Raw genomic sequence first — 24891 nt, forward strand, 5'->3', positions numbered from 1 at the left:
AAAAAGTTATATAATTATTTATAAATAATTTTATAATTAGATTTAATATAAATCATAATTAATAAGATATTTATTAATTATTTTTAAATTTTATTAAATATTTAAATTTAACTGTTTGAATATTTATCGGCTGAATAATACAGGAAAATAAGCAGATAAAATAAAATTTAAATTAGTTAATAATAATTAGAAAAAAAAAAAGGTGAAAGAAAAATTTAATTTATTAAATTAATAAAAAAGGAAGTTTTTCTTCCGTCTTAAGAGTCCATTTTCCTTTCAATGGCGAGAACCAAACTCTTAAAATCCATAGGCTGTTTTCGGCATTTCCTTTCCTCTTTATATTGAACATTCTCTCTGTGATTCATTTATTAACATCTCTTCCTTATTTTTCTTCGTCAACGAGATCTTTTTCCATTATTTTCCTTTTGTTTCCTGGGAAAACTAGAAGACAACCTCCAAACTCGCTACTTTAATTTCCTTTTATCTCAGGTAGAATTGAGATACTGCCTTGTTAGTATCTATGTAACTGGAGATTCTTTGCTTCTTAATTTTCCTTGTAATTCGTCGTTTCTGCTACTGTTTGGTTGTCTATGATCTGTGAATCTTTGTTGCTTTTGTTTTGTTGCTTGATTTTTGCGTTTCTAGTGTGCAATTTTGTTTGTTAGTGTTGAACAGAGATGGATCTGTTTGGCAAAAAGTGAAATTGGGCTTCAAATTTGGGATTATTTTAAGTGTGCTGTAACTGACTTTTTATATATGTGAATTTTCAACTTCTTTTTCTTGTTTTTTTGTTGTAATTGAATTGTGGATTCGAGGGAAAGTGTTACTGGTGGAGCTTTGGTTGAACTGAAGTTGAGGGATTTGAATTTTTCTTGGCTGTATGCTTTTGATGTTTTTTTAATTTTTAAAGCTCAAACCTTATTGGGCATTTTTAGTACTGAAATATGAGATGAATTTACTTGTGTCTTAGGTGTATATATATGTCATCTTTGCAATTTACTGAGTCATATGTGAAGCATACTGGTATAGTTTCAAGTGTTGGAGAACTTGTATAAGGGAGGGATTCTAATGATAAACGGGCGATTAACAAATTGATCCAAAGAGATAAGGGCACCATTGAACGTCATCAGCAAGATTTGTTCATAAAGGGCAGAGTCATCATGCTAGATTTTGTTGTTTTTGCACCATGGTAGCGAGCATTTTTATGTAAGCTTGAACATTAGTATAAGGAATCTGCAATTATTTTTATTCAGTTTATAAATTTGGGAACTAGTTTGTGCGCTCACATAAGATTTATTTTTGTTATTGTTAACATCTTTTTTTTTAAATTTTTTTTTAAATATCTGTCATCCTAAATTCTTTTTGAACTAATGTATCATTTTATTTTCTTGTATTGTCCTTTTGTCTATTGATATGTGCTTATGAATTTTCCTTTTTTTCAATTCGCAGTTTAAATCTGTGAATTGGTTATAGTTTTCTTTTGCCTTCAAAATACTATTAGTTTTTGTGATTTATAGTAATTGTATATGTACAGATACCTTGTGAGTACGGATACAACATCACAGCTCACAGTTTTTAACAAGAAGAGTTTCCCTCTTATGAAGAGCTATTAGGGAAAAATTTTGTTGCTAGTTGGAAGAATAGAAGAACATGTCTTCCGCAAACAAGGTTGATAGGAAAGCTGCTGTTGATGCAGCCTCATGGATGTTCAATGTTGTCACATCCGTTGGAATAATTCTCGTCAATAAAGCGTTGATGGCTACCTATGGCTTTAGTTTTGGTATTTCTCTCTGAAAATCTATCAAATACTAACCGGTGTCTGCTTTAGCAGTACTTTGTTGCTCAGTTGCATATCTTATGTATGTACTTCTGTGTGATATGGTTCTCTCTACAATTGTGTTAGAAAAAAAAGTGGAAATAAGTTAAACTGCAACTGTTTTTGGCAAATATTGTATAATCTTCTTTCCCTTCAAAAATTTTCTTTGCATAACCTGTTCTTGTGGGAAAGTGAAGATGAGGGAAGTATGGATGCTAAGTTCATTCTTGACTGAAAATGATTTCAGCATCAAATGATAATAGGTGAACCAAAGGACAAATCGATTTTTTCCCCTCCAGTTATAAGAGAAATAGTGTGGTTGGCTCATAAAAGGTGGGATAGTTTTACTAATCTACTTACCTGTGCTAACTGAAAAATTTTGACTAGGTTTCACATTTTATATCCTAAAAATTAGGTTACCATGAAGATGTGTCAATAGGATCCTATGCAAAGGTAATTACTTGCACATAAACAACATTCAATGGTTTCAATAGCAAAGTTGTTAAGGCCTTTGAACAGATCCTTTCGTGTATATCACTTTTACTTCTTACCTTTCTGGTTTTAAAATAATATTCATTGATTGACCATCTAAAGTTTCATTTGAGAATCTTTTTTGATCTTGTCTCCTTTAGTATTTAAGGATAAGAACTTGTAAAATTTCCAAAGAAGCTAATTCCTTTTTAAGTGCTTGTAGAATTTTATATTCCTTTTTGAAGTGCCTTACAGCAAACATTTGTTTTATTTATTTATTTGAAAAAACAAATAAAGTTTTAGCAGTGGTTGGTCTAATTCAATGTGATTAATACTATGATATTCCTTTACCTCCTTGAAAAATGACCATCTTCTTGTTCAATTAGAATTAAGCAAAAAGCCTTTAAATCAATTTACAATTCCTCATACATTCTTTCCCTTTTGGTTTGATTCTTTTCCTTTTGGTTTTATCAAATTGCAGAACTCAGTTCCTGACAGAATTCGCTGCTATTCAGATGCTTTATTGTACATTTTTGTGGTTCAAAATTATTAAAACAAGGGATATGTGACAAAACTTACTATTTTAATGGGAGGCCTTAGTATTCAGCAACTGCCCTGTAGGAATCTTTTATCAATTTATTGAAATTTGAAGGATGAGGAAGTTGGAAATAATTTCAAACCTTATATGGTACTTTGCCTCTATTGCTCAAGCCAAGTACTTAAGAGTTGGGGTAAAGGTTGCTGGTTTTTGCTCTGGGTTATGAATTTCATTCAAAATTGCCACTATTGCAATGCATAGAAAAATCATAAAAATGAATGGCCTGTTGGATGCTTGAGCAACTGTGCTTGTTCTAACTTCTAAGTGATCTCATTGACTAGGATTTGGATGAATATTCAATCATAATTGTACAATAGACTGATAGAGCTATTCCTCATACATTCTTTCCCTCTTGGTTTCTGAATATCAAATTGCAGAACTCAGTTCCTGACAGAATTCGCTGCTATTCAGATGCTTTATTGTACATTTTTGTGGTTCAAAATTATTAAAGCAAGGGATATGTGACAAAACTTACTATTTTAATGGGAGGCCTTAGTATTCAGCAACTGCCTTGTAGGAATCTTTTATCAACTCAACTCAACTCAACTAAGACTTTATCCCAAAAATTTGGGGTCGGCTATATGGATTCTCTCTTTCTCCACTCTAAACGATTTTGGATTATCAATTTATTGATATTTGAAGGATGAGGAAGTTGGAAATGATTTCAAACCTTATATAGTACTTTGCCTATATTGCTCAAGCCAAGTACTTAGAAGTTGGGTAAGGGTTGCTGGTTTTTGCTCTGGGTTATGAATTTCATTCAAAATTGCCACTATTGCAATGCATAGAAAAATCATAAAAATGAATGGCCTGTAGGATGCTTGTGCAACTGTGCTTGTTCTAACTTCTAAGTGATCTCATTGACTAGGATTTGGATGAATATTCAATGATAATTATACAATAGACTGATAGAGTCCATATATATGGTAACATGAAGCACAAATGTGGGTTTTGTGGGAAAATCATGTGTCGTAATTTTTACATTTATGCTGTTAGTTCCATCTATTAATGCAGATACAAGACACTTCAAGTTTTAGGAAATTATACAGCTTATGGACTCTGAAATCATTAATTAGGTTTAAGTCAATGGATGATCTTATTTCATTCTTGATGTGTACATTTGAATTGTAGTAGCTTTATACTTGGCTTCAAGATGATATATCTATGTAGTGTATTAAATGAAATGCAGCATGAAAAAATATTAATTATATGTGACATATGAGCTAGTCCATAAAACATGGCTTACATAAATTTTGTCCCTGAATTACTTGGGAAAAATCTGTTGCATCCTTAACCATTTATTTTTATCTATTACACTCTTCAATTTTTATTTTTGTAACCAATAAACATAATTTTATCAATTCATTTAATGGATTAAATAAATCACTTGGTATGTCATTTTCATTTTTTGATGGATTGAACTCAATGATCTATTCTATTATTTGATTAATGAGGTAGGAAAATTATGCTTATTTGCTATAAAGATAAAAATTAAAGGGTCTAATAAGTAAAAAATAAAGGATTATGGCTACAATAGGTCAAAATAAAATCAGGTGTGTTTTGGACTTTTTCCAATTAGTTCAGGGGCAAATTTATATATATTTTCTTAAAAGAATCAGATTTAGATTTGGTTATTCTGTGTGATCGATCTCGTAAAAATGCGCATTAACTGGGGCCCATTGCCAATTTAATGTGAACTCAAGTAAAGAATGCTGCATGAAGTTAGGAGAATAATTTAATGTTGAACAAAATTTTTAGCGTCTCTTATTAGCTTATTCAAGAAGTTCCTTAATTTGTTCATATTTGCATCGACCTTGATTTTTTTTAATCTAATGCCATCATGCAGCTACAACGTTAACTGGTCTGCATTTTGCCACAACCACCCTGTTAACTATTATTCTTAGGTGGTTGGGATATATCCAAGCATCTCATCTACCATTATCTGAGCTTCTGAAGTTTGTTCTGTTCGCAAACTTCTCTATTGTTGGAATGAATGTGAGTTTAATGTGGAATTCGGTTGGATTTTATCAGGTAAGTTTCAGTGAACTACTAAATATCTGTTCTTTCTTTGTTGTGAGGACAAGATTAAATTTCTGTTATTTCTTGAAACTTGCTGTCAGATTGCAAAGTTGAGTATGATTCCAGTATCCTGTTTTCTGGAAGTTGTCTTGGACAAAGTACGGTATTCAAGGGACACAAAGCTTAGCATAGTAGTAGTTCTTCTTGGTGTTGCAGTCTGTACTGTTACAGATGTGAGTGTCAATACCAAAGGATTTATAGCTGCAGTGGTGGCCGTTTGGAGCACTTCCTTGCAGCAATATGTAAGTAACTATAACTATAACTATAGCACTTCCTTGCAGCAATATGTAAGTAACTATAGCTATAACTCTCTCTCTCTCTCTCTCTCTCTCTCTCTCTCTCTCTCTCTCTCTCTCTCTCTCTCTCTCTCTCTCTATATATATATATATATACCAAGGACGCACCGGGATTGAAGGGGGATGAGCTAAAAGGGAAGAAACAAAGTCTAAATTTTGAACAATATATAAATAATTAAAGAGATAAACAAAATGCACAAGAAAAGGAAATCTTCAGAAATGAAAATTAAATTTGTAAATTAAAGATTAAATATATATATTCTATTGGCAGCAGAGCCAGTCCGTTAAGAATATATATACTTATCAAAAATAAAATTAAACTTGAAATTTAAATATGAATATACATGTATATATTCAATAGGCGGCAGAGCCAGTCCGTTATGAATATATATACGTATATTTATGCAAGATAGGCGATTGAACTGACCATATGCATGCGAAATAAATTTGAAATTTTTGTAAAAGAAATTGAAGAAAACTTACTTCAAAATCTTATAAATTTTGTAAGATTTGTATAAATGTTTTGGAGATGTAATTTCAGGTAGGACTTATAAAGGTTGCTCAACACATGAGCTTTCTAAGATCTACTACATGGAAGTTACAGTGTTTGTAGGTGAGGTAGAGGTAGGGCAGGATCGGAAGTGAATCGACCTTTTTGCTCCTTTCTTCACCTCGGGGTGAAACTTCTTCAGAACCTTCTTCGGATTCTCTCGGCTTAAGAAACTTGAAAGGGAGAAGCTTGAATTGAAGAGGCTTGGGTTGAAGAAGCTTGAAACATGTGTTTAAGAAGCTTGTCTTTGTCTTGGGTAGGTGCCTCCTTATATAGAAGTGATCAGGGGCAGTTTTGTAATTTTTTGGAATCTTGAACAGTATCTGCGACTTATTTTTTTACGTGTGAATAGTACTTGAACAGTGTTTGAATAGTTCTTCCTGTCGGGTGAACAGTACTTGAATAGTTCTTCAGAACTGTTGTCTTCACATGCAAACAATAAAAGTGAACAATGACAAGTGAACAGTACCTTGTCAGATTTTTTGTAAGAAAGAAAAGTAAAAATACAAAATTACAAAAAATAAAAGCAAAAAAAGTAAAATGGATAATTTTGCCGCCATAAATTTCTTTTGCCGGTCTTAAATATATATATATTTTTTTTAATGAAGTGGAGCTGGGACCACTCTTTTATCCTTCCATCATGTTTTGTAAGTTATGCCATGTCTCCTCATCGTTACTCGTTTCGTCATCTGACGAGACAGAAGGTAAGTCGTAGTAACTTTCATATTGAATCATGTAATTTTCGTACTGTGTTTCTATATGAAAGGGTTTTGGATTTGGCAAATGTTCATAGTGGACATAGATCCGAGAATATGTACCCGGATGGACTAGCGCATATTCTGCATATCGGTATTTTTGCCTGTTATCAACGACTGTCTTTGCTCGCCATTTGTTGAGTTGGACGAAGTGATCTTCGTGATTGCATGGCCAATCCGGATAGAGAGGAGGAAGTTTTGTATCTAGGTAGAAGCAATGGATCGCTTGTTGTAGCTCTCCATTTGCTAATACTTCTGGAGGTGTTGAAATGATTTGTATGTTGACTGGTTTTTTGCGTAATAATAGTTTTCTGACTTCTTGAAGGACTCTATTTTCCAAAAACCTTGTTATTTCACAATTAGATATTCCAGCTAACATACTCCATTTGAATAGTTCTCTGGCGTCTAGATATCGAGTTTCAGACACCTAAGTTGTTTTAAAGCGGAGGATGTTGAAATCTAAACTGTGTTCACAATTTGGATAGCGCAGAGGATATCGGTTAGGATGTTCCTGAGTGCAATGAAAATGGGGTTTTGAATGGTACTCCCATTTCCATGACCATCCATTGTGACCTTGCTGATTGCTTTTTGTAAAATTGAGATATTTTTGGATAACATCCAGCTGTTCTTTGGTTATGGACTGGATGATGTTTTATAATATCTATTCGCGGATCTCTTGAGGAAGACCGTTGAGAACTTGTTGCCTGAATTTCTTCAAAAGACAACGGGTTTGGAAATGTTCTAAGGACCTATTTGCATCAAGTGAAGCAAAAAGGACTTTACTGTGGTGATAATTTTTCACATTGACCAGTGGGGCCAATGGTAATTTTTAAACATTTTTAAGAGGTTGGTAAGATGATCTTAAGGTGATAAGACAGCTTCTTTAGAGGCGTAAACAGGCCTGGGTTGTAAGTCTCGTCTTTGTAGCCGAGAGGGTGTGTTTAGGGCAGTGATTCCTTTGGCGATTACCTCACTTAACTCAAAAGATCAACATAGAAAAATTCTTTAAGTATGAATTCAATTTTCTGTAGGACAATTTCTTCTTCAAACTCTTCTACCTCGTCCTCTGAGTCGAGAAAGATAGTTAATAGTGAAGAAATAATAATCGAAAATTTTGAAAAATATATAGATAATTGGGAAATTCCAAAAGTACAAAAGGATTAGATCTATCAGACTACAAAACTCAATTTTTTCAAAACTAATTTCACAATCAAAACTAAAGAAAGAGATCTTCAGTTTACAAAACCCTTTGAGACGATTTCTCTCCTGTCTCAAAAATCCTTACAAAAACACTGTGAAAAACAATACAAATACATCCATATAGGTTTAGTCTAAGTTGGAATTAAACCGCTTATAAAAGCATCTCAAATCTAGCAGTTCTTAGAGATACTAGGTTTATAAACTTTCAGGACTCCTTGCTTAGTTCAGTTGAGTCTAGTTTGTGCAGTGAACCAATATCTTTTGTTGCTATCCAAATTTTACTGTTTCGTTAAACGACAGTAATATTACAAAATTCCTTGTTTTACAAATCAAAACTTACAATTACAAAATGCTTGAAGGATCTATTCCTCTCGCACTAATTTACAAAATTCATTACAAAGCTATGGTTTCTGTTTTTGCTACAAAACATAAGTTTCAAAGCTTTTACAAAACTGATCTTACAAAATTCAACACTGTAATCCTTAGATCTATCCAATGGAAGGACATAACCGTACCAGAAGAATGGGTCTTAGAAGGTGCAATAGAACCAGAATCTTCAAAAATAGTTGAGCCAAACGTTCAACTGAGACAAATAACCCAGTATGACGATGGAAGAGTCAGCCTTAGCTTTAACAGAAGCCTTAGGTTTTCAGATGATTCCTCAACATCCAGTACCGTAGACATAGGAAGAGTGTCTTGTATACCTTCTGTCATTAGTTTGCCTGTTATAAAACCAATTGGAATACAAAATATACAGCCTAGGTATTCTACCTCATACTTACCTAGCTCTTCTAGGTTTTCTACTTCAGAAATACCTAGATCCACTTTATAAAATGTAGATTACTCTACAAATGTTCCACATCCAGTTTATACAAATTTACAAAACGAGTCTGTTCAGGTTGAAACCCAAACAGAGTCAGCACCTACTTATCTTACCTTTTCAGCCATTACAGAAAATGTAAATCATGAACTTAATGTGCTTGAAAAAGAATTTGAAGTGGACAAACAATATTTGCACGATGATTTTTATTTTCCTAAAAATCATAAAAAGCAAATGTGATTTTTCAAAAATTTCAATGATCAAAGGAAAGAAATTCAAAAGGAATATTATGACTTTATATACCAACACAAAGTTCAATTTATTTTCTTTGATTGGTTTGATATGTATGCTAAACAGCATAACATTTTATATCCGTTTTTCAAAACTCCAAAAACTTCTAAAAAATCAGATCCAGTTTCAAAATCTTCTCAAATTTCAAAACCTAAACAACAGGAGTTAGAAGATAATCAATCAGAGTTCATTGCGGCTCTAAAAGCTCTTCTAAAGAAAACAGAGGAAAAGCTGTCTGTTAACCCTGTCACTGTTAGAAATAAAGTTTATGAATGGGAAATTTCAGATGGTAGAAAAATACAGTCTGAACATCCTCCTCTTAGGAAAGTAAAAATTCTCCACTTAGAACAAATAGTAAAAGCAGCCCCTTACAAAATTCCAAATGAAAAAGATTCTGTGAATATAAAAAACATTGTTCTACAGAATAATTTTACAAATGCCCATTTGCATACCATAGGTAAGCAATTACAAAAAATGGAACAAAACTAACAAGCTACAGTTTTCCAAATTGAAACTAAGCCAGATACAAAACTGAAAAACCCAATCTTCAAACCATTCCAAGTTTCCAAAAACAGTAAAAAAGATTTATAAAACAACAGCAATTCTGAATTTATCCAAGCTTTGAGAGACATGAAAACTAGGCTAGAAGTTTCAACTTTTACTCCAGTAGCACCTGAAACACCTCAAACTTCCCAAAGGAGTGTCAATATAATTGAGCAAGATTCAGATTCAGATGTCCAAGCCCAAGAAAACCTGCCTATCCAAGCTAAAGAAATTCGGTCCTCAAAACCTTTACAAATCAATGGACTTTTTGGCCGTGGGTAGCAACACCCCTCCCAATAACAGCTCCCGACTTAGGCATAGAAAATAGATTTGAAATTCTGACCCAGTCTAAATTCAATGTCTCTACTGTTTATGAATGGAACATAGATGGTATGTCTGAATACAACATCTTGAATTTGCTTCAGCAGATGACCATGGCAGTAAATGCTTACAAAACCCAAACTGGAACCCTAGATAGAGCTATTGCTGAACTCCTCATTGCAGGATTCTCAGGGCAGCTCAAATGATGGTGGGATTATCATCTCACGAACCTACAAAAATATGAGATTCTAGAATCCATACAAACTCAAGAAGATGACGTGCCAATTCTTGATGAGTTAGGCCAACCAATCCCAGATGCAGTAGCCACCTTGATTGTAACAATTTCCTTACATTTTGTAGGTGATCCATCTCATCTTAAGGATAAGAATGCCGAACTCCTTTCAAACCTTAGATGCAAAAAACTGAGTGATTTTCAGTATTACAAAAACACATTTCTTACTAGGGTAATGCTTAGAAAAGATTCTAATCAGCCCTTTTGGAAAGAAAAAATTCCTTGCTGGACTTCCGACCCTTTTAGGAAAAAAGGTTAGGAATAAAATCAAGGAAGCATTTGGAAATCAAATCCCTTATGATAAATTAACATATAATGAACTAGTCAGTCTCACTTAAAAAGAAGGTTTAAAGATTTGTCAGGATTTGAAATTACAAAAACATCTGAAATGGGAAATGAGAAAAACTCGCCAAGAGTTAGGATATTTCTGCAAACAATTTGAAATAGGAACTAAGAATCCTACTCCAGATTGTGGAGGAAGTTGTAGCAGAAAACCTTACAAAAAATCATTTCAAAAATACAAAAACTCTCCAAAATCAGAAAAAGATTTCTATTACAAAAAACCTTCAAAAAAGACTAGTAAAACTAGTCCTCAATCCAAAACAAGATTCAAAGATTTAATTTGCTACAAATGCAAAAAGCAAGGTCACACTACAAATTTTTGCAAGTTAAACAGAAAACTTCATGAGTTATAATTAGAAGAAGAAGTTATCAATAAAATAATTGCCCTTTTAGTTGAAACCAAAAGTGAGTCCAGTTATTCTGAACCCACAGAAAATGAAGAAGGATTATAAATTGATGAATTGATCACAAGTTCATCATCCAGTTTGAATTCTGATATAGAAACTGAACTGTTTATTAAACCCAAATTAAAAATCAATGTTCTTTCTAAAGACCAGAAGTTGCTCTTAGAAATCCTTACACAGGTTGAAGATTTTCAACTACAAAAAGAATTTTTGGGAAAGCTTTTAAAATCCTTTGAAGAACAACCAGTATAAAAACCATCTATTCTGCCATTTGTTGCAAAAAACACATATGACCTTACGGCTATATTGGGTAGAAAGAAGACTTCAAAACAATCAAATGTTTCAGTCCAAAGTCTCCAGAAAGAAATAAAGGCTATTAAGGTTGAGCTTGGTAAGCTCAAAGAAAAACAAGTACAGGACTCAGAAACAATTCAAAATTTACTTTCAAAACAAATCGATGAAGAACTCGAAGAAGAAGAAGAAGAAAATAATTTAGAAATTCAAAATCTTGAAAAACCTACAATAGATTTTCTTTTCATTGTTAATGAGATTTCTTCCAGAAAATATTTGATTAGAATTTCGATAGTTTTTTCAAAAGATTTCAAGATCGATACAATTGCCTTATTTGATACAGGTGCAGATTTAAATTATATTAAAGAAGGCATTGTTCCAAAAAAATTTCAAGAAAAAACTACTGAAAACCTTTCAGCTGCAAATAATTCCAAAATCAAGATTAATTACAAAACAGAGGCTTCAATAGCCAATTCAAATTTCTTCTAAAAACTTCATTTGTTTTAATAAAAGATATCAGTCATAGTGTCATTTTAGGGACGCCATTCATCAATTTGATTACTCCCTACAGAGTCAACTATGATAGTATTTCTTTTAAAACAAAGAATCAAAATCTTGTTTTCCCTTTTGTTGAAAAACCCAAAACAAAGAATTTGAATATCATAAAGGCTTATTCCATTTTTGATAATCGAATAAATTTTTTGGAACAGGAAGCAGGACAATATTTACAAAAAGAAATCTCTTTACAAAACGAGCTTGTTTTCAAAAATCAATTTTTTGATTACTGCTTATTACAAACTAACTCTTGTGAGTTTTTGCAGATGGTAGAATCATCCAATAATGGTGATTTAGTCCACTTTGGACCGATAGACCTCTCCAAAACTCCTGCTCAAAAATTCAGAATTAATGTAGCCAGAACTGCATATGTTCCCACAGAAAGACACCAATGTTTATTAGATAATCTTTTGACTATAATACAAAACAAACGGTTGGGAGTAACAACTCTCAATGCACTTTGTATTGAATTCGAGAAAGCTAATAAATATGTGGCTGACCTCCTTAGCGGAATTAAATATCATAAGGATTATATCATGGTAACTCAATCATTCATTGATTTTTTACAAAATCAAATTTTATACAAAACCATTACATCTAGAATTAGTCCATCAGATTCATCAACTTCTAACCAAAATCATCACATTGAATTACAAATACAGGAATTTGAAGGTCTAGGATCCCCACTGGATTCTCGTGTAAAATTACCATTGGCCCCACTAGTCAATGTGAAAAATTATCATTATAGTGAAGTCCTTTTTACTTCACTTGGTGCCAATAGGTCCTTAGAACATTTTTAAACCCGTTGTCTTTCGAAAAAATTCAGACAAAAAGTTCTCAACGGTTTTTGTCAAGAGATCCGCTAGCAGATATTACAAAATATCATCCAGTCCAGAACCAAAAAACAGCTGGATGTCCTACAAAAATGTCTCAATTTTACAAAAAGCAATCAGCAAGGTCACAATGGATGGTCATGGGAATGGGAGTACCATTCAAAACTCCGTTTTCATTGCACTCAGGAACATCCTAATCGATATACTTTGTGCTATCCAGATTGTGAACACAGCCTAGATTTCAGCATCCCTCGCTTCAAAACAACTCAGATGTCTGAAACTCGATATCTAGACGCCAGAGAACTATTCAAATGGGGTATATTAGCTGGAGTCCGAGTCACAAGATCTGATTGTGAAATGACAAGGTTTTTGGGAAATAAAGTCCTTCAAAAAGTCAGAAGACTATTATTATACTAAAAATCAGTTAACATACAAATCATTTCAACACCTCCAGAAGTATTAGCAAATAGAGAGCTGCAACAAGCGATCCATTACTTCTACCTGTATGTAAAACTTCCTCCTCTCTATTATCTTCTGGATTGGCCATGCAGTCATGAAGATCACTTTGTCCAACTCAACAAATGGCGAGCAAAGACAGTCGTCGATAACTGACAAAAATACCGATATCCAAAGTATGCACTAGTCCATACGAGAACATATTCTTAGATATATGTCCACTATGAACATTTGCCAAGTCCAAAACCCTTTCATATTGAAATACAGTACGAAAATTACATGGTTCAATATGAAAGTTATTACGACTTACCTTCTGTCTCGTCAGATGATGAAACGAGTGACAATGAGGAGACATGGCACAACCTACAAAACATGATGGAAGGTTGACATGAGTGGTCCCATCTCCACTCCATTTAAAAAAAAAAAAGGAAGCCGGTAAAAGAAATTTATGGAGGCAAAATTATCCATTTTGTTTTTCATTTTCTTTATTTTTACTCTTGTAATTTTACACTTACTTTTCTTTCATACAAAAAAATCTGACAAGGTACTGTTCACCTGTCACTCTTTACATGTGAAACAGGAAGAACTGTTCAAGCACTGTTTACCTGACAGGAAGAACTGTTCAAACACTGTTCACACGTGAAAAAGTAAGTGGCAGATACTGTTTAAGATTCCAAAAAATTACAAAACTGCCCCTGGTCACTTCTATATAAGGAGACACCCAAGGCAAATCCAATCTTCTTGAACCCAAGCTTCTTGAATCCAAAGCTTCTTAAACACAAGCTTCAAGCTTCTTTTAAGACTTCTTTTATTTCTCTCAAATCCGAGAAACTCCGAAGAAGACTCTGAAGAAAGCTCTCCCTGAGGTGAAGAAAGGAGCAAGAAGGTCGATTCACTTCCCAACCTGCCCTACCTCTACCTCACCTACAAATCTTAAAATCTTCCCTGTAGTAGATCTTAGGAAGCTTATGTGCTGAGCAACCTTTATAATCCTACCCAGAATTACATCTTCAAAACCTTTGTATAATTCTTACAAAATTTATAAGATTTTGAAATAAGTTTTCTTCAATTTTTTTTATAAAAATTTTAAATTTTGCATGTATATGGTCGGCTCAACCGCCTATATTGCATAAATATACGTATATATATTCATAACGGATTGGCTCTGCCGCCTATTAAATATATACATGTATATTCATATTTAAATTTCAAGATTAATTTTTATTTCTGATAAGTATATATATTCTTAACGGACTGGCTCTGCCGCCTATAGAATATATATATTTAATCTTTAATTTACAAATTTAATTTTCATTTCTGAAGATTTCCTTTTCTTGTGCATTTTGTTTATTTCTTTAATTATTTATATATTGCTCAAGATTTAGATTTTGTTTCTTCCCTGTTAGCTCATCCCCTTTCGACTCCAGTGCGTCCTTTGTGTGTGTGTGTGTGTGTGTGTGTGTGTGTGTGTGTGTGTGTGTGTGTGTGTGTATAATTGGTGTCAAATGATGTGTTTCTGTTGGCAATTTGGACTTGGTCTGTGGTTAAAACAGGTTAAATTCCAAATTCCAGGTTCATTATGTAATTATATTTTTATTTGACAATGCCTTCCATTTTTCTCTTGTAAATTTATATAGGCATACTTTACATTCATTACGTGAATTGTCAATCACTTGATGAGAGTAATTGGTTAACTGGTTCTTTTACTTCCCATATGGGTGCAATTGGACATGTTAATAAGCAGAATTAATTCTGATACACATTTAGTTTTTGGTGCCGGTTTCTATAAATCAACTAGTTGGCTATTTCTAATATTGTTTACTTACTACATATTTTGACTGATTTTTGTTGCTTTGCAGTATGTACATTTTCTTCAACGGAGGTATTCTTTAGGATCTTTCAACTTGTTGGGGCACACTGCTCCAGCACAAGCAGTTTCTCTGCTTTTAGTAGGACCTTTATTGGATTATTGGTTGACAGATAAAAGAGTTGATGCTTATGCATATAGTTTCACATCTGTGGTAAGTTTTTGCATCAATTGGATGAACTCTAGTTAACATTTGAGGCACAGTGGCACACTTTATTGCACAGACAGTTGCATGGTTTTGTTGCTCCTCATGCTATACTATTATTGCTGCTGCTTGAATGTGTACTTCTATTGTTCAAGTTAGCATTTGAATAATGGCCATAAATCATAATTGGGGTGTTAGAGAGGTGGGGGGCTGTATTTGGTTAACTGATCTGAAATTTTGATTAACCAAAATTTTAACCAATTTTAAAATACTAACCAAACCGATTTGGAATTGAGAGAAAAATGAATCTAACCGAAATTGAAAATGTTTAATTGGTTATTGGATATAACCTAGCTAACCGAAAAAATTATAATATATATTTTATATTATTAATTGATAAAATAGTAATAAAAATATATTTATAATCATGTTTTATTTATAAAAAATAATAATTATGGTTTATTTTTAATAAAAATATAATTATAAATTAAATATTAGTAATAAAATTATAAAAATAATAATCATAGAAAATATATTAATTAATAAAAATTTGTTTATTTCGGTTAGGGGTTAGCAAATCAAAGGTAACTGAACTGAAAACCGAAAATTGAAAATTTTAGGAATTTTTAATTGATAACTAAAGTGACTAAAGTGAACTAAACATACTCTTATCAAAATAATCAAATTTTTTCCGTTTGGTTCAGTTATTCGTTTATAATCAAATAATGCACACCCTAGCCCTAATCACTCGAATCAGCTCCTTAGATGCCCATGTGTTCAAGAGGCCCATTTCACAACTAGCATTTGATTGATGACAAGAACAAGAGTAATTCAGTGTTGCTTAGGTGACAAATGGTACAATTCTAAGCTGCCAGCAATTTCTTTACTAGACCACGTTTGAAGAAGTTTGAGATCTTGGGGTGTAAAATGGTAGAAGAAAGGCTCTACATAGGGTACGACTTTGGTGGAATTAAGATCCCATACTGATTAGATATAAAATATATTGAATTTGTTGCCATTGAATTCCTTTTTGGAAAATTTATTGTAATTACCATACACAGCTTCTTTGAAATTGCTCTTCTTATAATTCTGGGATTTAGACATCAATATAGCAGTAGTCTCACTTGATTCAACAACAAAATTCTGCACCTCTCAACAACAAAATTCTGCACCTCTCTCTCTGTTTTTCAACTCTAAGCACCATAGAATATGCATTGTTTACACCGGGAAAGCGATACTCAACTCAACTCAACTCAATTTAACTCAACTAAACCTTTATCCCAAGAATTTGGGGTTGGCTATATGGATTCTCTTTCTCCATTCTAAATGATTTTTTGTTAAATCCTCATAAATGTGTAATGCTTCCAAGTCATGTTGTACTACTCTCCTCCAAGTCAGTTTAGGTCTACTCCTTTTCTTTTTACCCTTTAACCTAATGTGCTTTACTTGTCTAACTGGAGTCTCCGTATGTCTACGCTTCACATGATCAAACCACCTTAATCTCCCTTCTCTCAACTTATACTCAATTGGCACCATTCCTACCTTTTCTCTAGTACTCTCATTACAGATTTTATCTAGTCTAGTATGACCACTCATCCATCTTAACATTCTCATCTCCGCAACTCTTATCTTAGACACATACGACTCTTTCAGTGCCCAACACTCACTACTATATAACATGGCTGGTTGTATGGCTGTACGGTAAAATTTTTCTTTCAACTTATTGGGAATCTTGCGATCACATAAAACTCCAGTAGCACTTTTCTACTTCAATCATCCGTCTTTAATCCTATGACTAACATCCACCTCACATCCTTCATCTACTTGAAGGATTGAGCCAAGATATTTAAAATGATTACTTTGGGGCAGTACCACTCCATCCAAACTAACTCATTCCCCATCACCAGTTCGGCCTTCACTGAACTTGCAATGTATGTATTCTGTTTTCGTTCTACTTAACTTAAAACCCTTTAACTCTAGAGTACTTCTCCAAAGCTCTAGCTTTCTATTGACTCCTTCTCGTGTCTCATCTATTAGAATTATATCATCTGCAAATATTATGCACCAAGGGATATTCTCTTGTATATGTTTCCCGTCATACACAGGGAAAGGGATACATCAACAAAATCTGATTTTTCACTTGATTCTGATTTTCATTTAATCCCATTAGAAACTGAAGAAGTTTATCTTCATTCTCAATGTTAGCTATAGTCTTAGCTGCTCCACAATTGCAAACTGGATACTGATGTAAACAAGACCGCTCATTGCATAACTTCTTCAATTTAGTGAAATAAACTGTCACAGAAAAATTGCCTGGGCTGAATTCAGATATATCTCTTTTAATCTGATATAATAGAGGCCCATTGCTTTCACCAAAATGCTGTTCTAACTCTTCCCAAAGATCATCTCGGGCACAAGTAGTACATAAAAATGCCTCAAGAGGTCTTTTGATATGGAATTTAAGATCCAAGACACAACCATAATATCAGCTCTTTGGCATTACCAAATCCCAACTTATCCTTTGCTTTAAGAGTAATTATCATTGACTGAATCCATGAAAGATAATTCCCGCCAGTTGGAGGAATGCTTACCAAATTCAAGCTAGGATGATCAGAGTTTTGCAGATTCAGTGGATCATTACTCAGATCAGCTGTTGCCTCTTGACCTTCATTTCTTGGATCCACAACAATGCTAAGCTCCTTCCATCGAACTCTTATCTCAGACAATCAGGAAGATTACTGCAACTGATCTAGGCAAAGAACGAGAAACAAACAGGAATTACTGTAATTGTAAAGCCCTCATGCTCTGATACCATAAAAAGTATCATCAAAGCAGAGCAAAGAAAAGAAAAAACCAGAGTTCTAATGAATGAAATTGTCATATATTTATCAATAGCTGAAAAGTGTTTATATACAAGATGGGAAAAAAAAAAAATCCCCTGCTCTAGCTGAGCTGTCGCTAACAACCAATCAGAACATTACTTCCCTTAACAAACTAACAGCTTTTCTAACTAGCACAACCACCAGCTAAATAAATATATTCTCAAAATGGATTAATATTATGTATGAATCTCTTTGTTTGACAGTTCGGGCTTTTAGGTTGGTTTGGTTGTTGTCATAGCTATTAAAAGCACAAGGCAGTTATAGAGCCTAGGCCAAGCTGTGCCCCTGCATGATGTGAGGTGTCAGTCTAACCTCCTTTTCCCCCCATAATTGAAGAATGTTTATAGGCAAATTAATTTAACATCAATTCATACAAGCTAGATTTATGGGTAGCAGATTCTTCTATAAAATTAATCAACAAAAGCATTTGAAAGAAAATCACAAATGGCATGAATGATGGTTTCCCTTGGGAATTATGCTACTAGTCTTCTTTTGGGAAATCATGTCCTTCAAGAACATCCTTTTGGTCTCCTTAGTTGGCTGCTTCATGATTGATATGGTGTTTCTTATGATCGTGATTGTGTTGGTTCTTTGTAATCTTCTTTTATTACCGAAGAAAAAAAAAAGAGAAAACAAACAAAAGTGTCTATAAATGAGATAGGATATAGAAGGCATCTAGAAATGGAGGAAAAATACGAGGTAAGAAAAGAAGGGGATTTTTTTTTTTTTTTTTTGGGGTTCGGGGGTTGGCACATTTAATTAAATTTGGAAAAGGAAAGTCATTTCATGACAACCAAATCTCACGAATTAGTCAATCTCATTCCAATATCAGAATTAAATAAGTTTCAGTCTTTTGTTTACAAACATAATCTTTAGCTTATTTCTTTGTAATGAGCTATAATCTTGTGTACATTTCTTACACACACACACACACACACACTTAAGAGTGTTTATATATACAAGTTATTGTCTTGAGAAATAGTACAGAAAAAAAAAGTGATTTCTCTTAAAAATTCTGTTTTGTGGAGGCATGCCTAGACATGCCTCATTAAGGTTGTCCGCCTTAATGATTGAAGTACTTGGGGCTTCATCGATTACTCATGGTGTGCCATTGTGACTTTGAAGATCATCAACAATAATAACTAGAAGAATAAGTTACTTTTGAGGGCCCTTTCTCTCTCTCTCTCTCTCTCTCTCTCTCTCTCTCTCTCTCGCATTGATTTAACATTTTTTAAGAGCTAGCAAATTAAAGGAATAATCAAGAAATTTAGGAACATATTATGTCAAGACAAAATGGTTTTGGCCAAAGTGAGAGAGAGCTTATTGCATAGCAGATTAGCTTCATTTTCAGGGAAATAAAAATGAAGCTTAATGAGGACAAGTTGGTCTAGTCATTATAATTCTATTTATTGCCCCAACCAATTTTTATGTTAATTTTGATTCTTGTACTCTATGAAACCACACAACTTTAAAGGGAATAGGATTCTGATTCCTTACCAAACCAAAAACTAAGAAAAATAATCATTTAGTTTCTAGTTCCAGAGTTCATTCCAAACAAGCAACTCCAATAATTAATTTCCTATAAGAAGGACCAAAAATAAGATGCAAAATAAGTTCTCAAATTATCGAACCTATTCCTAAGATTAGAGTTGTTGAATATTAGGCCAAGAACTAATTCATTTAAGTAAATGCAAATATATTTACAGTCTAGATAGTACTAAATAACGTCCCAAATAAGCTCTATAATACTTCTAGATAGGAACTCAAAGTTTGTCAAGTATTTTAACTTCTTTTTTCCAAATTTCTTCTTGTTCATGTCCTTTTACCTTGCTTGGGGAAATTTTGAACATGAATTTTGATTTGCTGAAGTATCAAAACTCATGATTTCATAAGCTGCATCTTTAGTGCTTATTAAGAATCCTACATCTAATAAAAACACTAAGTGTAAAGGGTGTATAAAGGAAAAGGGCCAATAACTAATTAGTTTGTTTTAACCTTTTAGCAATGGTTGTTTTAAAGCCAAGAAAGCACAAATTTCATATTCATGGATTCTAGCCTCTAGCCCAGTTATTCACCTCCACCATTCAATTCAAAATTCTAATAGTGTTGTTAATCCAGATTTTGCTCTTGCAAAGTTCACCTTCTTAGTTTGTGACAGCGATGAAAACAATTGAAACTCCCGTCAAACTTTACAAATTTATTTGGAATGACAAAATCCATCTATCTAACAAAATCCATATATCTAAAACTAGTTAGAGGCAACTCAAAACTAGAATTTTTTGGATCTTGAACAACGAAGCTAGATTCCTTCGTGTTTTATATTTTGTTTGTTTCGTTTTGCACCTTATCCATACTTGCATCCAAAGCTACCTTTGAAAGTTCACCTAGTTGAATTTTTTCTTTTGTTCGTGTCAATAAACTCTATATTTGTTTTATGTTTTCTTTCAGCTTCTTAACTTGGAATCATTTGCTTTCATGCTTGATCTTTCTTTTGACTAAGATATTTTAGGTGCTTTTTTTGTAACAATAATGTTGGTTTTCCTCTATTTCAATTTGTAGTTTTTGGTTGCTAATTTTTTTTTTTGTTTTGCCCTTCCAGTATCTTGTTTTGTTGCTTCTACTTGTTACCAAATATTTGGAGTGTTTGTTGTGGGTTTCGCCATTTAAGACTCTGATATTGAAACGGTGATATCAATTAACATAAGACAATTTGCATATTTGGTATTCTAGAAGATTTTTGAGTTGATTAAAAGCTAGGAATGTGTAGAAATTTCAAATAGACAACTAATGTTGATTTTGGATGGCTAAAATTTGCAGTCATGTAAGAATTTGAGATTTGATTGCCTGAAAATTAAAGATTCTAGTCTTGACAATTACAATTCCTTAGGTATAACACCTAGGTTGAACATCTTATAATTCAAGAAAACAAAATTACAAGAATTTTATTCATCAATCAATGAAGGCCAAATTATTAAAAAAAGTCGGTGTATTTTAGCCCTTAAAGTATAGGTTAATAGTCACATAAGTTCCTAAACATTTTTGAGATCCGAATAAACCCTTCAAATTTAAAAAAAGATAAAACTAGTTTTTCAAATTTTAAAAGTAGATCAAATAAGCCCTTAATGAACAAATAAGCCTTTCTGTTGGGATTATAAATCCCACATCGGGAAAGTATAAACATAAAAGGGTAAATATAAGTTGTTAGATTGCAACATTGACTTGACTAGTCATTGTTGCTTTACACATCAAAATGACTAGTCAAGTCAATGTTGCAATCTAACCGCTTATATTTACCTTTTTATGTTTATAATCTCCCGATGTGGGATGTATAATCCCAACACTTCCCCCTCAAGTGCAAGCATATGGTTGTCACTTGACAATTAGTTTATATTTTTAACCCAATACGGGCTCAATTATACATTTATGGGCTGCTGAAACCCACAATCCAGTCCGGGCTTTGATACAATGTTAAATTCGGAAAGAGTACTGGTGAAATTACAATTAATTCATTTTAATTCGGGCTTATATAAATTTTAAAAATAGATTAAATAAGCTCTTTCACTTTGAAAGATAGAATAAAAGAGACTGGAATATAACTTGTCTCTAATATAAATCGTGCGTGTCTGATTTGCAACATCCTGGTGGATATCTATTGCATCTTGGAACAAATTGATAAGTTGTTCTTTGCCTAATAGTTTAAGAAGCTTCTCTATAAGTTCATCATCTTCATCATAGTCACCGTCACTAGCCTGATTATGATATGATGAGATCTGATTCTGATTATTCCGTTGGGAATAATCTTCTTCTTCATCATTGTCATTATCATTGTTATTCTCTTCTTTTACGTCGGTAATAGTGTTAAAAATGTGGTATATATTACAAAATGAGGGAAAAATCAATCAAGATTCAAAGGTTAGGTTAATGCTTCTTTAGTGAGTATGTGGATGAATCTAAGTTTAAGGTTTTGGGTTTAAGTTTCGAATTGGGTCTCGACTTGTTCGACTTCATGTTCTTTCTAGTGGAGGGGTTGGAAGGTCAATGTCTTCCATACGGATTTGCTATTGTTGGAGGAGAGTAATGAGAACATGTAGCGAAGATTGATGAATTCATGGTTTGAGGAGAATACAGAGGCGAAATTCAAAAAAAAAAAAAGGCCTTTTAAGTGGAGTTTCGAAGGCAATGTAAGCTCACAAACATTGTCGAAAGAAGTTAGTCACAGAGAGATGAGGTAGAGCATAAATAAAATATATATAAATGATCTACGTGGGTAATAGTGTTAAAAATATAGTATCTATTACAAAATATAATAGAAATCGATCAAGATTCAGAGGTTAGGTTTTTGATTTTGGGGAATGCTTCTTTAGTGAGCATGTGGGTGAATCTAAGTTTAAGGTTTTGGGTTCAAGTTTCGAATTGGGTCTCGAGTTGTTCGACTTCTTGTTCTTTGTATTGAAGAGGTTGGAAGGTATCTTCCATACAGATTGGCTGTTATTGGTGGAGAGTAATGAGGACGTGGTGGAGACTGATGATTTTGTGATTTGGGGAGAATAGAGAGGCAAAATGCCAAAAAAAAAAGGCCTTTTAAGTGGAAGTTAGAAGGCAATGTAAGCTCACAAAAATTGTCAAAGGAAGTTAATCACAAAGAGATGAGGTAGAACATGAATAAAATATATCCAATGAAAGCAAGGGATTATTTGATCTATTTTAAAAAATTTGAGGGCTTATTTGTCCATTAAGGATTTATTTTATCTATTTTTAAAATTTGAGAAACTTGTTTTATTTTTATTTTTTTAATTTGAAAGGCTTTTCGGACTCCAAAAAAGTTAAAGGGATTATGTGACTATTGGCACAAAGTTTAAGGGTCAAAATAGGCATTTTGCATTAAAGTTTTGAATTATTTGTATTTTTCAATATTGGAAAATCCTTAATCTTTATCTGCTGTGGCTGCAAATCATGATATTGGTAATAATTGTGGCTAATTTAGTCAAAAAGTGTGGTGTTGTTGATGTATATGTGGAGCCTATATAGAATATCAATTGGCAAAAATAAAGGATTTTTTTCCGCAACTTTTTCAGTGATGATGATACAAAATATTAATTTTCTTTTCCAAATGTTACTATTATATATTTATAATATACATTTCAAAGAAATAAAACAAACATATACTTTTCCAATTGAGCTTGATCCATGGTTCTATGTGTTTATTACTGCACTCTCTTAATCAATTAGCCATAACTTTTATCAATATTAAAAGAAAGTTAAAAGTTTTGGCCATAAGTGAAAAGGTGGACAAAGATCTATATATTTTTAATTATTTGGTGATGAAAACTAAATGATGAAGAATTACATATGCTGGTATTTATAGACTCCCAACTGATCCTAAACCTTGTTATATATATATATATATATATATATATATATATATATATATATATATATATATATACCTGAAATTAGTCCCAATGATGATTTGAACTTCATAAAAATTAAAAGAAAAAAACTAAAACGGGTTTAATAGTTTCCTAGGCCAACTAGTAGTTGCAATGAAGTCCTAAATAAGCCGTATAAGCCCTATATAAAATCTGGACCACAATTCTTAGTTTCTTAATTCTTTAAGCTTTGTTTTTCTTAATTTCGTTGTTGTCCATGTCTCAATGGGTCATGGTAGATTTGGTTGAGGACCTGTAAACTTCCATCTGAATGAAATGTAAACCTCATCCTTTCCATCTAGTCCATTTTATCCCTTAATAGTGTCCTTGTTATTTGAAATGTGAAATTTGTTTAGAAGTTAATTTAATAATTAATGAACTAACATAACACATAACACATGGAAAAGCATGCCCATTTGTGTTTCTGTGAATTTTTTTGTCCAACAGTTAGTCGGGCAGCAAGACTATGCACTTTCACATATGTGTGTGGGTTGTGCATTAGTGGGTAACATGCATACATTGATAGATAGTGCGCATATGTCTGTTTTTTGATACCCCATTTCTCACATGCATTCTGTAAATATACTGGTCATGGTGTTCTGTCGCTCTGGAAGCTCATGCCTAGACAGTGTCTTGCTAGTTTTTAGGCTAGATATTGACAATAATGTGTATGTGCCAGTTATTATGCTTGCTGTTAATTGTAATTACTTTCAACTGATTTGAGCTACTCATTGTTGTGTGCAGTTGTTCATAATCCTGTCATGCAGTATTGCAGTAGGGACAAATCTTAGCCAATTCATTTGCATTGGTCGGTTTACTGCTGTGTCATTTCAAGTGCTTGGCCATATGAAGACAATTCTTGTCCTGATCTTAGGATTTATTTTCTTCGGGAAAGAGGGCCTTAATCTTCAAGTAATTGTAGGTATGATTATTGCAGTAGCTGGAATGATGTGGTATGGTAATGCCTCGTCTAAGCCTGGAGGAAAGGAGCGTCGTAGTCTTTCAATGAATGGAAACAAAGCACAAAAACATGATGGGTTATCAAAATCCACCGAGGTGGATGATAAGGTCTAGTTTTCAGTTAAAGGTCTGAAAGAAAAGAGGAAGAAGACAAAGAATTAAGCATCGTAGATCAGCTGATTTCAGGGATCTCTTTACACCGTGGAGGTCATAATCTCCAGCTCCTATAATTTTAATTTTTTTCCCCATCACAGATTATTTTCTGGTTTTCTAATTTCAGGTAAAGGATGTTATTGAGTGGGATCCAAGATATAGAATAAAAGTTGCATTGTCCAGTAAATTTCTATAGTAATTTATTGCATATTGAATTTCAACAAGTTTGTTGCTCCCTTCATTCAGCTATCTCTTGTTTTTGTGTTTTGCAATGCTTGTGGGCCTGAATACCAGATTGCACCTATGGATCCAGGTGGGCAATAATGCATATAAAATGCATTGCAGATCATCAATGCTGACATATAGTTGCTATATAGGAAATTCTTGTCTATATTCAGTTCATTGTTGATTCAATATACAATATGTATGGTGGGATTTACATGTAAAATATGTGGAATTTATATATTTGTATTTTGAGGTCATGATAGATAGGTTGAGGCAAGTTTCTCTGCCAGGGAATCCTTAATAATTGAGCTCTAGTG

The 24891-nt window shown here is 33.0% G+C and overlaps 1 protein-coding gene across 2 annotated transcripts; it reads left to right on the forward strand.

Moving 5' to 3' along the window:
* Nucleotides 1–252: 252 nt before the first annotated feature.
* Nucleotides 253–24573, forward strand: LOC110668087 (UDP-rhamnose/UDP-galactose transporter 6). 2 transcript variants are annotated; one of them, XM_058154254.1, is made up of 6 exons: nucleotides 253–489; nucleotides 1535–1780; nucleotides 4732–4916; nucleotides 5006–5251; nucleotides 14773–14934; nucleotides 23981–24573. In XM_058154254.1, the coding sequence occupies exons 2-6, from the start codon at nucleotides 1651–1653 to the stop codon at nucleotides 24308–24310; spliced, it is 1053 nt and encodes a 350-aa protein (XP_058010237.1). In that variant the 5' UTR covers nucleotides 253–489; nucleotides 1535–1650; the 3' UTR covers nucleotides 24311–24573. The 2 variants fall into 2 exon arrangements, with proteins under 2 accessions (XP_058010237.1, XP_021684866.1); XM_021829174.2 differs by having other exon boundaries at nucleotides 257–489; nucleotides 5006–5206.
* The last annotated feature ends 318 nt before the right edge of the window (nucleotides 24574–24891 follow it).

This window comes from Hevea brasiliensis, chromosome 10 (assembly GCF_030052815.1).
Source record: "Hevea brasiliensis isolate MT/VB/25A 57/8 chromosome 10, ASM3005281v1, whole genome shotgun sequence".
Taxonomy (NCBI): Eukaryota; Viridiplantae; Streptophyta; class Magnoliopsida; order Malpighiales; family Euphorbiaceae; genus Hevea; species Hevea brasiliensis.